The sequence below is a fragment of the Myotis myotis genome, unplaced genomic scaffold, assembly GCF_014108235.1.
Source record: "Myotis myotis isolate mMyoMyo1 unplaced genomic scaffold, mMyoMyo1.p scaffold_m19_p_17, whole genome shotgun sequence".
In the NCBI taxonomy this organism is placed as follows: Eukaryota; Metazoa; Chordata; class Mammalia; order Chiroptera; family Vespertilionidae; genus Myotis; species Myotis myotis.
Window position 1 is genome coordinate 10,080,406 of NW_023416321.1, and position 17,140 is coordinate 10,097,545.

Genomic DNA, 17,140 nt, shown 5'->3' on the forward strand with positions numbered 1-17,140 from the left:
AGCACAATGCCTGGTGCAATCCCTGTTTTATAGATAAGAAAGCTGAGGATCAGAGAAATTTAGCAACTTGCTAAGGTCAACTGACCTTTAGCTACACAGTGCAGTAGGGCTTTGAACCCAGGTCTGTCAAGCCTCACCCCCCACGCTCTTTCTGTCAAGCATGTTTCTTTTCCAGAACAGGAATAAGACTCTCCCTAATGCTATTCAATGGTTACTCCTCCAGCGCATTAAACCATGGGATTGAATGGAAAACCTGGGATTGATAAGAAAAACGTTGCTTGCAATCCTTCTCCATGTCTGGGCAAGCATCTTTCTTTAAAGGTTCCTCTTGCAGCACATGGTACCGAATCATCACCATAAACATATGTTTAAATATGTGCTACCAAAGGGCTTTATAAATAAGGGATTTTTTCTAATTAAGGACCATTTTCCTTCCAGGCACCAGACTCCGGTTTAGTCCAAATACCCTGAAGAACACACGGGTGTATTTTGTGTGCAGAGGTAATAAAATTCACCCATCATCTTCCTTCACCAGTGATGGCGAACCTATGACACGCGTGTCAGAGGTGACATGCGAACTCATTTTTTTGGGTTGATTTTTCTTTGTTAAATGGCATTTAAATATATAAAATAAATATCAAAAATATACACCTTTGTTTTACTATGGTTGCAAATATCAAAACATTTTCTATATGTGACACGACACCAGAGTTAAGTTGGGGTTTTTCAAAATGCTGACACGCCGAGCTCAAAAGGTTCGCCATCACTGTCCTACACAGAAGATCCTGCCACAGATACAAATGCTAGGAGAGTCTGGGGCTATCATTTCTGTCCCTTCTCACTCCCTTCCCAATACGACCTCGTCTTCCAGGGCCTTAACAATTCTTCCGCTAGCTGGGATCTTTCTTACATATTCCTTTTCTTTGTACAATCCTCAATTGACCTATAGACCCTCCGATAGACCTGTGCCCACCCACTCTACCAGTTTCTGAAGCACACAGTGATCTAAGACCTGATCAAAAGGACTTCAAGGTAAAGGACATTCTCCCTCCCCTGCCCCAAAAGCATGTCTTAGGGAAGAGCAAGGCTGTGGGCAAAACAACGGGTTTTGCTACATGATCTTTCTTTACATGTACTAGTATTTCCAAACAAGCAAAGACTTTGCTACATATATTCAACCACTGCCAATAGGTAAACAGTCTTCTGTTCTAAATAAACTCTTTTTTTCAATAAGAGAGAGAGGCTGTGTAGAGGTTGCCCCGTGCTGGAAGAGGACTGCCATGCCACTATTATTAGCATCTGGTAAGATGGGCCCTTTGTCTTTTTAGCTCCAGATAGTCTCCTGTGTTAAGTTCCAAAATTATTTTTTCTTCTCAACATATTATTATACCACATCTCTGACACTAATTCTTTATTTCTCCTTTAGGTAATTAATTCTACCCTCGCAGTTCCATTCATTTCTGCCAGTTCACATTCATGTTCTGGCCCCTGTGGATTTTGGTTAACATCTGTTAAACCCTGAACTGTAGGGCCATTCCCTGAATAACATATTCACATTTTGCTTTCATATAATTTTCTATTCTCAACCTATGCTTTTGCCATAAATGTTTTAGGACAGTGAGATATATAGTAACCACACATCATATTATTCAAAATACTATAAAGAGTATGACTTTAAGTTACAAGAATTAAGAAGCTTTAGAAATATAATATTTTCATTTGTTAAAGTTGGCTTTAAAAAAAAACTTGAAATACATGAAAACAAAGTATGAGCTAGGAAAATTAAAATTTTAATAAAACTAGTATCATCATGCACAACTTAAATTTCTTTAAGGCATGACTGTTCACTGAGATGAGATATAGTGACAGTAAAAGAATAAGGAGTAGGGGAAAGTTTACAATTGGTTAAAAAGTTATAGCGCAAAAACAGTTCATAAAGTAGTTGCAAATTTGGTCTATTCCTTTCGGTGATTATCTGAGAAAATACAAATCTCTACTTCTAATAAGGTAAGATAATTAACATTCACAAGGATGTTTCTGACATTCTCAACCAGAGTGCTGAAAAGAAGGAAAGCCTATACTTTAAAGACATCCCCTCAAACTGGTTGAATTCAGAAAAAAAAAAAATATTCTAATTTTGAACCTTTTAAAAATGTGTTCCAATCCTGTCCTTTTTTTTTTTCTTCTCTTTAATCTTGCACACAGCTGTCTGTTGTACTTTTTAGAATCATGCCAGCTGCTGGGTTCATCAAGCGAAGGCAGGAAAACAATGGTTTGAAAGTAATTAGACGCTCTGAGGCTGCAGTGAGGCTCATATTAAAATGTGATAACACTGTTCTAGTGGGAATTTCAACACTGCGCCATTTCTGACATTTCTCTTCTGCCAGACAGGCAGGCTGTGTGGCGGAGCACCGTGATCGGGGAGGTAACACACTGGAATTTATTTCTGGAGCAAATGAAGGATTAGCCGCGTTGGAGCCCTCCCAAGGTTTTTAGGGTGGACTTGGCTACCATCTTCTTTGAATGCTTGTGGATCCTGTTGGCCTCTAACAAAGCTCAAGATATAATAGCACATTATAGTTTTAGTTCTATAAAATAATCTAGCACCAATCCACTCAGACAGAGGAAGCGTCAAAGACCCTTGCTGCTAAAAAGCTGCCAGGGCAGGGGGGCCCAGCAGGATGAAGGTTAATTAAACACTCCACTCACTTTCCTCAGAAATGGCTAATGCCACTCTGTGGAGAAGCTTTTACAGACGAGACAGAAGGAAACAATACCGTCTCCACCTTCTTAGGGTAAAACCATAAATGGTCAGAGTACTCACCTTGGGGCTGAAAATCCCAGTAGTACCTGAAAAACAAGAAAAAGAATGGAGATGAGTCAAGCCTGTATTTCTCAATCTGGGTTGGCATATGGTAGCTATAGCAGCCAGTCCAAAAAGCTTGCTAAATAGTCGGTAACTAGCCAAAGCTACTACCCACTTTGACAAGAACCCAAGGGACTTGGAAGAGCCTCAAAGGCTTGAAAGCGGCATTTAACTCACTGTAACTCCTTAGATAACTTTGACCACATTGCTGGAGATGTCCTAAGAGGTTTGCTAGCCATGGACCAGGGTTTCTCATAGGAGCTTACAGACTCTGAGCAGGACAATTCTTTGTTTGTGACAACCTGTCTCCTGTATTATAGGACAACCAGCATCACTGGTCCTGGATATCAAATGCCAGTGGCACCTCCAACACATCCCCCTCCCCCCCGCCCCCGCCCCGCAACACATCCTCAAATACTTCTAGGCCTAAATTCTTCTTAATTTTATAGGTCAAGCATGAGCAACTGACAAGGTCATCAAACATTTTAGTATCTGAGCCAAGTTTGAGGCTCTTGAAGCCTGCCATCTCCTTTTTTATTTTGGGAAATGATTGGCAAAACTGACAACCCTTAAAGCCTTAAAACTAATGAAACAGCAGTGGTAGGAAGGATCATTTTTAAGTCACTTATTTGGAATCTAAATTGCATCCCCTCCCTCCAAAACAATGTTATATATGGTGGCTACCCACAAAAGTCTATTGTATTTTGGATCCCATTTCCTCCTGCCGTCACAGGAAGCTTACATTATTTCTATATTGATTTTCTCTTGTATCTAATCAACCTCTTCCTCTCAATTTCGCACTTTCCATCAGCATTTTGTTAATATAAAAATAAAGCAAACCTTCCCTCACCCTCTTCATATCCCTCCATCTTGGCAGTCCTCTTTTCCCTCACATCACAGTGAAATTTTCAAAAGTTTGACTATAGTCTATCTCTTTTTTTTCCCTCACCTCTCACTCACTTCTCCACATAGTCCAATCTCGCTTACCATCACCACATGTTATTTCTTGCTGTGGTCATAGTGACCCTCTCATACCACTAAGTAGAGTGAATAATTCTTATCTTCATCTTGACCTCCCAAGAGTTTATATGTGCATATGAGCATTTCCCCCTTGGCTAGAGAGTCACAGTTTTATCGAATTCTTAAAAGAATCCATTATCCGCCTCCCGCCCCCCCCCCCCCCCCAAAAAAAGACTAACAGAAGGGCATAGGTGGTAATTGTGTATCTTCCAGTACATACGTGACTGAAATAATGTGTGACCACTTTAGGGAGAAACATTAGCCCAGTGAGTATCTAGGTTATTTGTTAATAAGATAAAAATTCAGAAAGTGGAGAGGAAGGAATCAGTGGGGCGGATGTTGCCATAATCCAGTAATGAATCCGTGGGAAATGATCAGAGGTGAGGAAGAGAAGATGGAGAGGAAACCTCATGGTTGGCTTTTCCTTTTCCTTTCCTTTCCCAGAACAGTTCTGGACTGGCAGCCAGGTGAAGGGAAATGTAAGATGGCAGGGAAAGTGAAAGACAGCGTTGCCAGCTGCAGTGGAAAAGAAAAGAGGGAATAAGAGGAGAAAGGGGTGGAAAATGTAAAGCTGTAACATCCCGGAAGGCGCCATGTGGATGTAGGGACATGCAAACAGGAGCTGGCGTGATGGGTCAGTCTCCACCCAGCAGACAATGCAGCTCGACACCCAACCTGCTGGCCACTGTGAAGAGTTTTCCATAAAACTCCTTTCTGTAAAATACAGCTAATCAAGCTAATCATAAAAGGGCTGAGCAGTCTGTCATCTTCCCCTTCTATTTTCCATCTTCTTTTGAGGCACCGCCCAAGCCCTTGATTCCAATCATTAACCAACCTCTAATTCCAGGGGAGTTCTGCTCTTCCCGGCTGCAAACCGTCTCGCCAGCTGAGGAATTTCGCCAATTCGGGGTGGATGTTACTAGTTTCAGCTGCTCACTCCATTTGCTCAGGGACACAACCTGGGACGCGTCTGCCTATACCGCCGCCATCTTTCCTCTCTAACCAACCTCTAATTCAATATAAATAGAAATTAGGGTGCGAGCATATGTGCGCGTGCACACGTGTGTGTGTGTGTGTGTATGTGTGTGTATGTGTGTGTGTATGTGTGTGTATGTGTGTGTGTGTGTGTGTGTATGCACCTGCACTCCTCTCTCCAAAATGTTAATGGCGACAGCAGGAACTTCGTTAACCAATGTTCTCATGTATTACCTACAAATAATCCTAGTGATGCAACAGCAATTAAAAGGCCAACTCTTGGCAAATTGTTAAGTAGGTAAAATATGTTTTTCATGATTTCAGCCTCTTCTTTTGTCCTCTCACCTCCATAAGCCCCACTCCAACTCACACACATATTTTCAGTCCCCTCCTCTACCTACATAACGTGCCCCTGGCCTTCCGATTTCTCTGGTTAGTTAGGAAGGTGTCTTAAGTTCACATATACTAAGAGTATTGCTTCTGCCAATAGCTGTGACTTAAGAAGCCTGATTATAAAAAAAAAGATTAGATTTAAAAGTATCAAATACAGTAGGTTTATCTTGATGTTAAAAATCAGAATCTGCTTTATTCTTGATAATACTGTAATTAAATATTTCTGTCAATAAAAATCATATGTAGAACTGAAATGAGATGGCATGAAGTGGAATGTTAGTTCCCTTATTTTTCAGAAGTTATAAAATTATCCTGTTACCCTACCTTTTTTCCCTCTCCTCTTACTCTAAGTATTAATTAGGAATCACCCTAAAGAAAGTCTGTTCACACACACACACACACACACACAGTTCACAGAGGTAACTTCAAAAAGGCAAGGCCAAAAGGTGAGCAACCTCATCCCTCACTGGAGGAGCCATGGATTACTCTCTGCTGGACACACTTAAGGCCTTGATCTTGTCTTGTTAAACATATCCTGTGGGTTGCCTTCATCACATTCTCTGGAAAGATGATTCCACACCAGCGAATTCTACACTCTTTAGGTGGCATTTAGTCAAATCCTGCCAAAATCTTCTAATTCTTATCCTTCACTTTGAAAACAATTATCCCTTAGCCAGAGACCCCAACAAATTTGAAACTAAAAATTTTGAACCCAAATGCAAAGACCACATTAGAAGTATATGAAAGAAAAAGCATACAAACACACACACACAGTTGTGTTTATCCTAAAAGTCTCTGAAAATTTCACATCAGGCCTGTGCATATAGATGACAGATACTTCTTTAATCTTCTCTTTGAAGCTTTGGCTTCTATGTGAAAGGGAAGCTATCACTCCTCTATAATAGTCGTATTCAACATTATCAGGTCCATGCAAATAAGATTTGAAACTAGGAAAAGATGAGTACAAAATGAGCAGAGAGAAAATGCTAAAACCATATTGATGATTATTATTTTCACATTCAATCAAAATAAATACATTTTTTTCTTGTGCTTCCAAAAATGAAAATGAAAGAATAAAAGTTCACAACATTAAGTTTACTCTACAAAATAGTCTTGAACATTTAGGGTTAAACATTATGTGCAAGGCAAAGTTTGTGATACATGTTTTAAATTAAACAGGTTTCAATTAAACATTAATTTATTTTTATTATTAAAGTATAGTTGACACAATATTATAGTAGTTGCAGGTGTACAACATAATTACTTAATATTTATAGATGTACCTTATGAAGTGTTTAACATGATAAGTGGAGTAACCATCTGTCACTTTACAGCGTTATTACAATATTATTGACTATATTTCCTATGCTGTACATTACATTCCTATGACATTTATTTTACAACTGGAAGTTTTTATTTTTCAATCCCCTTCATCTTTTCACCCTTCCTTCAATCCCCTTTAATTGAACTTTAGTTTAAGGAAAGGTACAACAAATAAATTGAACCCACTGTACTGAGGGAATCTTGATGAGCCCCAGCTCATCATGATTATGATAATAACAACAATGTTAAGATATTTTGAACACATTGTTGGACACTGTTCTAAGCAGTTCTCTTATATATTAACTCACTCCCCCTTCAACTCTAACTGTATTATTATGTTCATTTTCTAAATGAGGAAACTGAGGCATCAAGAGGTGAGATAACTTGCCCATAATCACACAGCTAGTAAGTAAGGCTAACACGTTACCAATCCTAGCAACTAGTTCCAGAACAGGCACTCTAATAATAAATTAAGAAGGTAAAACAAACAACTGTAGCTATCCTCATATTGGAAATATCTAGGAAGAAAAATAATTATATTTCCTAACTATAATTTAAAAATTAGCACATACAGTATTTAATATAAACATTGATATATATATACATATATATATATATCAGGTAATATATATATAACATTGATATATATATAACAGATATATATATGTGTATATATATATATATCATGTGTTATTTTATTTAATTTTCATCACAACCCTATGAGGTCAGTACTATTATTATCCCCATTTTATAGATAAGAAAACTGAGACTCAGGAAGGTCAAGGAACTTGACCAAAAATCATGTAGCTATTGAGTGACAGAACCAAGATTTGAACCCAGGTCTACTTGCTTCCAGAGCACAAGCTCTTAAATCCCATATTAACTATTTTTCAATTGGCTGTAATATTTTTTAAAAAAAAAACAGTATTAAGAGAAAGTATAATTATTTTGTTAGACAACCTATTCTCAGAGAGTACACAGATCCAAGGTCTTTAACTTGAAGTCAGTCCATAGTTGAGCTTAGGGAAATAAACATTATGCTCTCTTACTCCCTAAAATTATAAGTGAAAGGTAATATATGCTTTCTTTTCCCTTGAAAAAGAGTCCAAAAACTTCATTAGATTTCTGAAATATATCAATAACTCTCTCCCTCCAACATGAGAAGACCCTCTGGTTTAGATGAATAAGGTTGCAATGGCATTATAACACTAGATCTCTAGAAAGGCCAACATCTGTACTGTTATAAATCTAGAACATCTAGATGAAAAATTTTTGCAAGTAAGGTATTAAAAGGGTTATTTTATCTGTGACTTACGTAAATTTAAAACTCATCAGATATTCCCTGCTACCTGGTAGACAAAATCAAATCTCTTCTTGCTGTCTTAAGGATGTCTAAATTTAAGGTTCAGTTTTTGTACCAAAACAGTGGTGCCTTCTAAATAGATAGGCAGTCTGCAGTACTCAATGTTCAGAGACATCTTCTATTTCCCTCTTGACCATCTCTATTCTCTGGTAATGGCTGTTTCCAAACAGACTGTAAAGACTAATACTGAATATTATTCTGGCATTAGAAATGGAATCTTAGAACTCAAATGGACACCTGGTTGAGTAGCGCTTCTACGGCAAATTGACAAGAGTACGAAAACCCTTGCATTTGATCTTAAGCAGTGAGCCATGTGGTAGAGACTGATTTATGTCCAAGGAAATGGGCTTTCTGAACAATGCTAATCGTCTGTACACTGTAGATATTTCCGATAATCTATTTTCTCATTTGAGAAGATTTTACCTGATTTCAAATCGTCTTTCTACCTGTGTTCCATCCTACCTTGCAGAAGGCCTGGGCGAGTGGCAAGGGTACTATGGCCAATGACACTCAAGAACAGAAATGGGAAAAGGGCACCCTCTGGTGGAAGCCTCTGGTGGAGGCATCAGAGGCCTGGGACCCAGGGGTTGGGATACCAGCCTTAGAAACAGCTGGGAAGGAATAGGAAAGGTCCCTGTAGGGGAGCTGGTGCCCCTCTCGCCCCAGTTCCTTTAATTTATCAAAAGTGTAAGATCCAGTGCCTGCCTACAAGAAGCTTACAATCTAGTCTAAATTATGAGATATTTACACGTGAAGAGATGCCAGTCTAAGATAGTAAATAACAAACACGATGGTAATAATAGACAATACGCATTTAACTGAAGTAATAGAAGAACCTGTCAGAAAAAGTTTCTGTGTTCTTTTTTGAAATGTAACATTTCTGTAGTCTTGAGTCTATAGCCACACATTTTAAAAACCTACTCCAGAAGGCAACATAATGTTCTCTTACTTACAAACTTGAAGTCACAATTAATCTTTTACTAAATGCCAAACAAGCAAAATTATCTGATGTTGACAGTATTACCCATGACTAAGAATTTTTTTGAAGTCTATTCCAAGACACTGAAAAAAGTAATAAAATTTAAAAAGAAATAAAGCCCTACTTCCCACTAGAATCTTTTATAACACTTTAACTACATAAAATCCCTGCTATTGTCAATTGAACGTCCGCTCTGATGCTAACAGTAAGAAATCTGGGGGCTCTTCTTTTTTCAAAATATATATTTTTATTGATTTCAGAGAGGAAAGGAGAGGGAGAGAGAGGTAGAAACATCAATGATGAGAGAATCATCAATCAGCTGCCTCCTGAATGCCCCCACCGGGGACTGAGCCCACAACCCAGGCATGTGCCCTGACCGGGAATCGAACCGTGACCTCCTGGTTCATAGATCAATGTTCAACCCCTGAGCCACTCACTCTGGGTGGGTGGGGAGCTCTTCTTGATTATCCGTGATTATGCTCTTCAGCTCGACACTGGGAACCAACATTCTAATATTCCTTCCTCTCCGCTCTAGCACTGGGACTGCAAATTCTGGTTATATGTCTACACGATACCCATACTCCCTGAATCAAACATAACGCAATGAACTACTTTTAAAATGCTAGCCAGGTCCACTGTGGCACAATAAAGGACCTTAAATGTCAGGCCAGAGTTTAGATTTTTTTTTCTTCCTTTCTGCAGATAAACGGGAGCAACTGAAGGGCTGGTTGGTTGGTTTGCTTGTTTTTATGGACAGGGAATGGTGTCTGTTGAGATAAATCTAGCAGAAATGTGCAGCCTGGCTGGGAGGGAGAGGCGCCAGAAGGCAGTTCAGGAAGCTCCTGAAGATCAAGAGAACCGACAAGAGATTTGATAATAGGCTTGGAGGCAGGTTGGGAATAGAGCATCAAGACAAACGTCAGAGATATCTTTTGTTTCCAAACTTGTTTATTGGAGAAAACAAAGCAACACTCACATACGAAGAACTCCAGCTGGTTACCATACTTTAAACTGCATTATCTTTTTGTTTTATTTTTGTTGTTTTCTTTCTTGCTTGCTTCAGGTTAATAGCTACTCTTGGCCCCCAGAGACCTCCTAATTATCTGATTAGTGAATAACAGATATTTGTATGGCTCTGTGAGTGTGGCCATATACTCACTGGATTTTACAGCTGGAAGGACTCTGAAGGTCATTTAACCCAGCCCCTCGCTTTACAGATGAGAAAAATGAAGCAAGGAGAGATTATCTGATTGCACCATCGAAGTTTAAAAGTCCACACTGTGGAGCTACCACCATTTATCTTGTGCAGAATCAGAGGCAGGTTTGAAAACGTGATATTCATTTAAAAATTCTTTTGATATTTTCTGTGTTATTAACATGATCACATTATTCATCTGAGAGCAAATGTTACAGACAAAAAAAAAAATTAAGCTGGACTGGTTCTTAGAACTCATCTAGGCAGGGTGGATTTCTCAACATTAACATGCCAACATACCCTCTATATCTCAAGTTAGGAAGACTGCATTCATTCTCTCCAACATGAATAAATCTTCATACTTTGCCAGATAGTTCTATGAGGGGCTGAAAGCACAGAAAGCCTGAACTGTGAGTCAGTTTGGCTGGAATTTTCAAATTGTGCAGTGATGTGATTGGCCCAAAACATGCGCAAGGTAAAAATTGGGGCTAGAAGAACCCAGGTCTGGCCAATGCCAGACCTGTCTCACTGCCTGCAGATAAGGATTGCTAAGGGTGGATCTGGGATCAATAGTAAAAGATGCCTAGCAGGAGCAAGTTTGGGGGGAGGGGGAGTCACAGAGAGGCCAGGCTCAGGATGCAGAGGGGACCTAGGTTCATCGGAGCAGGTGGCAGAGGCCCAAAACAGACAGGGAATAGGGCTGGATTCTGAGTGGGGTCCAGCCTGAAACCCTCTGTTTGATCTTGTGAAGTACGCTATGCTGTCATGTAAGAATGCAAAGTGATATGATGATGACAGTTATGGACTTGAGGGGAAATCAACATTGAGGAAAATTGGAAAGCTTGCTGATATGGGGCATCCTATATAATAAAAGGCTAATATGCAAATTGTCTGCTCGACTGGAGTTTGATTGGGAGTTCTACCAGGAGTTTAGCCAGGGGGCGGGGCCGGCTGGCCAACCTCCCACGTCCCCTCCCCTCCGGCCAGCCCAGCCTGATCAGCCCCAATCAGGGCCGGCCAGACCCCACCTGTGCACAAATTCATGCACCGGGCCTCTAGCATAATATAACCTTGAGGCATTATTAAGGGTTCAATTGAGGTTGGTGACTAAGATTTACTGTCAATCCAATTGTATAATTTTGCTCCAGCACTGATACCTAGCTGCCCAGGTATAAGAGCATAAAGGTGGATAGTAGAATTGATCCAAGGTTAGGATTTTTTTAGGCTTGTGGGATAAAACGACAAGAGAGTAAGAGAAGACTGGAGGTTCATGTCATGGAGTTCAGGCTGGCCAGGGAAGAAAGGAATGGCCAAAGACTTAACTATGGTATCTGCACATATTAAATACTTTTAACAACCAATTAAAATACCAAAAACAGAAGGTATTATTATTCTACTCTTCTCTCTCAAGACTATCCTTTGTTCCACGAGTTACAAACCTTCCCTATCCTCATATTCCTTGTTTCAGTGGTTGACATCTTCATACACCCAACTGAAACTTTACGAATAATCCTTTTACTTCGTTTTCTGTTTCTATGTATACACCCAATCAATCACCAAGGCCTGTAGATTCTACTCCCTGAATACTTTTTAATTTATCTCCTTCTATTTCTACAGCCACTGAATTCATTCAAGCCCTCAGAATGCCTCACCCAGATCAATGTAACATCCTAATTGGTCTGCCTGCCATTTTGCTGCTCTCTAACCCATTCTCCTCGATGATTATGGAGAAGGAAGTGGAAGTGACCTTGAAGAGCAAAGTCTTTGCAGCCAGGTCTGTGTTAGAGTCTCAGATCCCTCATCTTTGGGCTGTGAGAAGTTAGCTGCCGCCTTGTTTCCTCATCTTTAAAACAGAAATAATAATCATACCTGCCTCGTATGGCTCTTGGGAGGACTGAGATAATGCAAGAACTGAGACTACGTCTGGCTCCTGGCAGGCCTTTAATAAATGTCAGCTGCTACGTCATTAGCACCATCATTATTCTAATGGCCTAAGGTACAAACCTTGTCTTACTATTCCCCTGCTTGAGGCCCAGCCCCTAGGTCCTCCTCTGCTCTGCTCACCCTCCTGCTGTCACAGGTCACTGCTCTGTCTGCCAGCACACTTTCCCCCTGTGCCCCGTCTTCTCTTAGGGAACCCGTGGTGGTCCTCTGAGGCTCAGTTCACTCTCCAGTTTTAGGTGCTCCCGCAGCACATTTGTACACGCCTCTCGGCAACACCGGCGATACGGAACTACGATGTTCTTGTCTCTCTATGTGACTGAGCTCCCAAGGGCCTGTGGCACAGGCTTATGCTCAATAAATGCTTGTTAAATAAGTAACTGACGGTGAGAAACAGAAGGGCCGGCTGAGTTCAGCATGGGGTGCATTTCAGGGAGGGATAGGAGACAAGGCTGAAAAGGCAGGCAGAAGGCAAGGCTCTCCCAGCAATGCAATTGGGTGTGGATTTCATCCCAAAGAGAAATACCTTCCTTTTCCTCTAAATTACTCACACAAAGGCAAACGGGGGGGGGGGGGGGGGGGGGGGAGAAAATCAAAGGAAAAGAAGAAAAAAAGCAAGTAGAGAAAAATAAAAATAAGAAAGCTTTGTTGAATTAAAATCTTCATCCCAATGAAGAATTATCCCCCCCCTCACCCACCCTCCCCCAAAATATGGCTTCAAAGACTAGCCACAAAATGACCGGCAAAAAATATACTTCAAAAGACACGACTGAATACACATCACAGTGGCAAGAATCCAATATATAAATACAATCAATTTGTTTCCTCATTAAAAGCTTTCATGAAGAAAATGATTTAATACAAATGCTAAAGCTACTGACATAGATTAATTGAAAAATAACAACAGAATCCTAATTAAAGACATAATATTAGTTCACTCATACTACACCAAAATCTGAATAGATACATAAAAATAAAATCCAGAAAGTAGGCTTCTACTGGTAACCACTCTAAGAGCTACAATGGATTATTGAAGATAATAATAATAATAATAAACCTCCTACCTTTATGTGTATACTTTCTTCCAGTTAAGAACCGAGATGTATACAAATTCAGAAATCATTTTTAATGTATTTCACAGTTTAGCCCTCAACTTGATTTTTTCCCTCATTGGACAAGATTAGATACTAAAATATCATTCTTTCCCATTTATTTTGTTGTACAATACCTACAGTAGTCATCATTCAGCCTTTACATGGAGGTGCCCAATTATTAAAATTATAAAGAATGGAACTGAATTTCATCGAAAGGCCAATAACTATAGGACCAGTACTATGTCTAGATTAATACATGTCAGGGCGTCACCTGCAGTTCAACTGCAATCAACAGGCCAATCCTAGGACTCACCTGACTCATTGTAGGGCCAGGGCTTCAGGTTATATCCCGCTTCAAGGGATTTTCCAGCATCAGACATGTCTCTACATGTTGCCTGGCCATAGGAACTCAAACAAGACAGCAGACAAACATCAGGCCAAGGGAAGGACCAAGACCATTTGCTACTGACCATATCCCCATCCTGCACTCTAGGAGCTAATTAAGTTGAAATGTTGTCAGCTACTTGCTGGTAAAATGTTCCCGTCAATTATCCCCAACCACATTGGGGAGACCTCCCGACCCAAACCAACAGCTTCTGCTCACACTTCCTAGTCAAGCCCTTCTTCCGTCTCCTTTACTGTTAAAAACTCAGTTGAAAATCAAAGTAGCTTCTTACCACTCCCCACCCCCCCAACCCCATCATAAGAGGGTCTTTTGATAAAGATTTTTACATATACTTGTCTGATTTTAAGAATCTCCTGGAGCCCTTATTGAAACATGAATTCTTGCCTGGCTGGTGTGGCTTGGTGGTTGAGCATCGACCCATGCATGAACCAAGAGGTCACTGTTTTGATTCCTGGTCAGGGCACATGACTGGGTTGCGGGCTCCATCCCCAGTAGTGGGTGTGCAGGAGGCAGCCGAATGATGTTTCTCTCTCACCAATGTTTCTATTTCTCTCTCCCTCTCCCTTCCTCTCTTTCTAAAAATCAATAAAAAAAATTTTAAAACATGAATTCTCAGGGTCCACTCAGACCTACTAAATTCGTATCTCCAGGATAGGGACCTAGAAATCTGTATTTTTAACAAGATCCCCAGGTAATTCACATGATGGGGCAAGTTTAGAAAATACTATAAAGGATATGGGTCTTTTACCAACAGTTTCCCTGTTAGGAGAATTCTAGACAGGCAGCCCCCAGTTCAAGTATAGACTGTGTCCCATTTCTAGCTGTTCGGACCTTGGAATCATTTTTTTTTGTTTTTTTGTTAACAAAACAAAGTAATGGATATTGGTAACTTTTTGGGGCCAGCTTTAAAAACGTATTAAATCTTGTTAACAGATTTGAAGTATAGTAAATACAATCTTTCATTTATAAACCAACCACATTTCAAAAGTTGAAGCATAAAGTCAGATCTTTAGAATGTATTTTCCTATAGACATTAAGTTCTAAGAAGTGGTTAGGTTTCCTGGACGTCCACAAAGGTTTATTAAGTCCAAACCAAGGGTTAGGATTGGATTCCCAGTCAAGGGGACGTACTTGGGTTGCAGGTTTGATCCCAGCCCTGGTCAGGCCACATGCAGGAGGCAACCAATGGATGTGTCTCTCTGACACAGATGTTTCTTTCTCTCTCTCCTCCCCCTCCGTCCTTCCTTTCCACTCTCTCTGGAAATCAATAGAAAAAATATCCTTGGGTGAGGTTTAACAAAACAAACAAAAAAAACCCCCACAAAACAAACAAAAAAAACCATTCCTTTCAACTCACGGCCAAGCCAAGATGCCATCTCATCCATGAAGGACTCTCACAGCCCACCAACCATTCTTTCTCTGGATTTTACAGTACAATCTATATGTCCCTCTACTAAAACTTTAGCCACCATATATCTTGATTTATCGTTTTTGTGCATGCTTTTTCTTTCCATCTGGTTATACATTTCTTGGGAATACTTTTTGGGCATCTAGTATGTGATGTGCATTATATTAGGCACTTTATATGTATAGCAACAATTGTACAAGGTGGGTGTATTGTATAAGTATTTGGCTTACCTGGCTCAAAAATAAGTTATAGGAGGACTGAAATCTGTGCCATGTTCACACAAAAATGCTTTGCATATAGGTATATGCTCAATAAAGATTTGTTGAATGAATGAATGAAGTTGCATTATTCACTCTTTATGAAGAAATTGAGCCTCAGTAAGAGTGCTGCCCAGCAGTCATTGGGATTCAAATCTCATTCCAGAACCTAATAGCTATGTAATCTTGAGCAAGCTGATCACCTCTCTGAACATCAGTTTTCTCATCTGTTAAATGGGAATCATAACACACCTGTTGTAAGAATTATATGAGATAATGTGTATACAGCTCTTGACACTGGGCCCAGTACATGGTACATGTGTGATGAATGTTAGCTGTGACTGTTATTCTTAAGTTGCAGAGATAAGGCCCTTATTCTTCCTAAGGAAAAGGGTCCTTTATTACTTTTATAAACTTCCGTGTATATATTGCCTATAATCAAGGTTCAGCAAAACATTTCAGACCTTCCAGAGAAGAAATCTGTGGGCAGTGGGCTCCGTGCTGGCTCTTTCCCTGAGTCTGGCCACTCACTTGAAAAACAAGGGTATGTCTTATGTGTCTTATATATCTTGATCATAGGCATTGTGCTCAACATGGAGTAAACAAATAGCCAATACAGTTGTTAAGTAAATTAACTGCTTCCGGTTTGTAATCCTCACCCTGATTTTAGCTGATTCCATTTCTCTTTATGACCAACATAAAAATCAATTAAGGTGACTGATGTTTTGAGAAGGAGGAAGTGAATGGTTTTCTCCAACACCATCACTTTGGAAAACTAATCCCACAAATACAAATATTTTACTAACATTATCTACACACAGAGTGTTGATAATCCTTTTCTAATAAAGGATTCATTCTGTGTCAGTTCAGTGCAGCTCAAAGGGAAAAAATCTAAGAAATGGAAGTTGTTTCCAGTCACTGATACCTCATCTAATGCAGACCTTGAGAATAAACTTCCTTTATCTAAAAAAAAAAAAAAATACACACACACATATTTTAGAAAAATCATCCTAAATTATTTTGAGGACTGCTGTACTTCATATGGATCAAAACAATTTTATTTTCATGTGCGTGTATATAGTATGTGTGTGTTTCATAAAATCCCTCCAAATACAGCTGGGGGTTTTTTGTTTTTTGTTTTTGCACAGAAGTGACTCAATTAAAACCTAAGTCTTCTTTCCATATCTCTTTTCCCCTAAGTCCCAACTCCTTTCCCACCTAGAAAACAAATCATCTTGGTTCTTAAATCCCTGACCCTTAAAAAAATTTTTTTTACTGATTTATTTTAGAAAGAGAGAAAAAGGAAGAGAGGGAGAGGGAGGGAGGGAGGGAGGGAGGGAGGGAGGGAGGGAGGGAGGGAGGGAGAGAATTTTGTTGTTCCACTTATTCATGCATTCGTTGTTTGATTGTTGGAAGTAGTGCCCTAACTGGGGATCAAACCCACAACCTTGGCATATTGGGATGCTGCTCTAATCAACTGAGCTACCCAGCCAGGGCCTTCCCTGCCCCTTTTAAAACAGGAAGTGCTCTGATATCTGTGATTATAATTAAATACATATTCACTGTAGAGAGTTAGAAAATACAAATAAACAAAAAGGAGAACTTAAAAATCACTCAAACTCCACTTGCTAGAGACGGCCGTCATTAGCATTTTGGTGCTTTCCCCCACCCAGGCATTTTTCTCTGTGAGATTTTATATACACATTTAACCATTTTTTAAAACTTACAGCATATCTTATTGTTCTATATCAATAAATCTTCTACAGGATGAATGATTAAACTATCTTAAAAAAAAAAAAAGTTTACCCTTTCAACAAAATGGAGGAGCAGAATAATGAAACGGAGAAACTTGAGGCAAAGAACCAGAAAAGAGAATTTTACGATGCCCTGAGAAAGACTTTATGAAGGCCAACGTTTAGT

General features: G+C 39.6%; 1 protein-coding gene across 1 annotated transcript in view; it reads right to left on the reverse strand.

Annotated features, from left to right (window-relative positions):
- The window catches only part of SKAP1 (src kinase associated phosphoprotein 1), a 256,606-nt gene that overhangs the window by 209,062 nt on the left and 30,404 nt on the right, over nt 1-17,140 (reverse strand). The window contains exon 3 of the mRNA XM_036339230.1: nt 2,825-2,850. Coding sequence (XP_036195123.1) covers nt 2,825-2,850 — 26 coding nt within the window. The remainder of the gene's footprint in view (nt 1-2,824; nt 2,851-17,140) is intronic.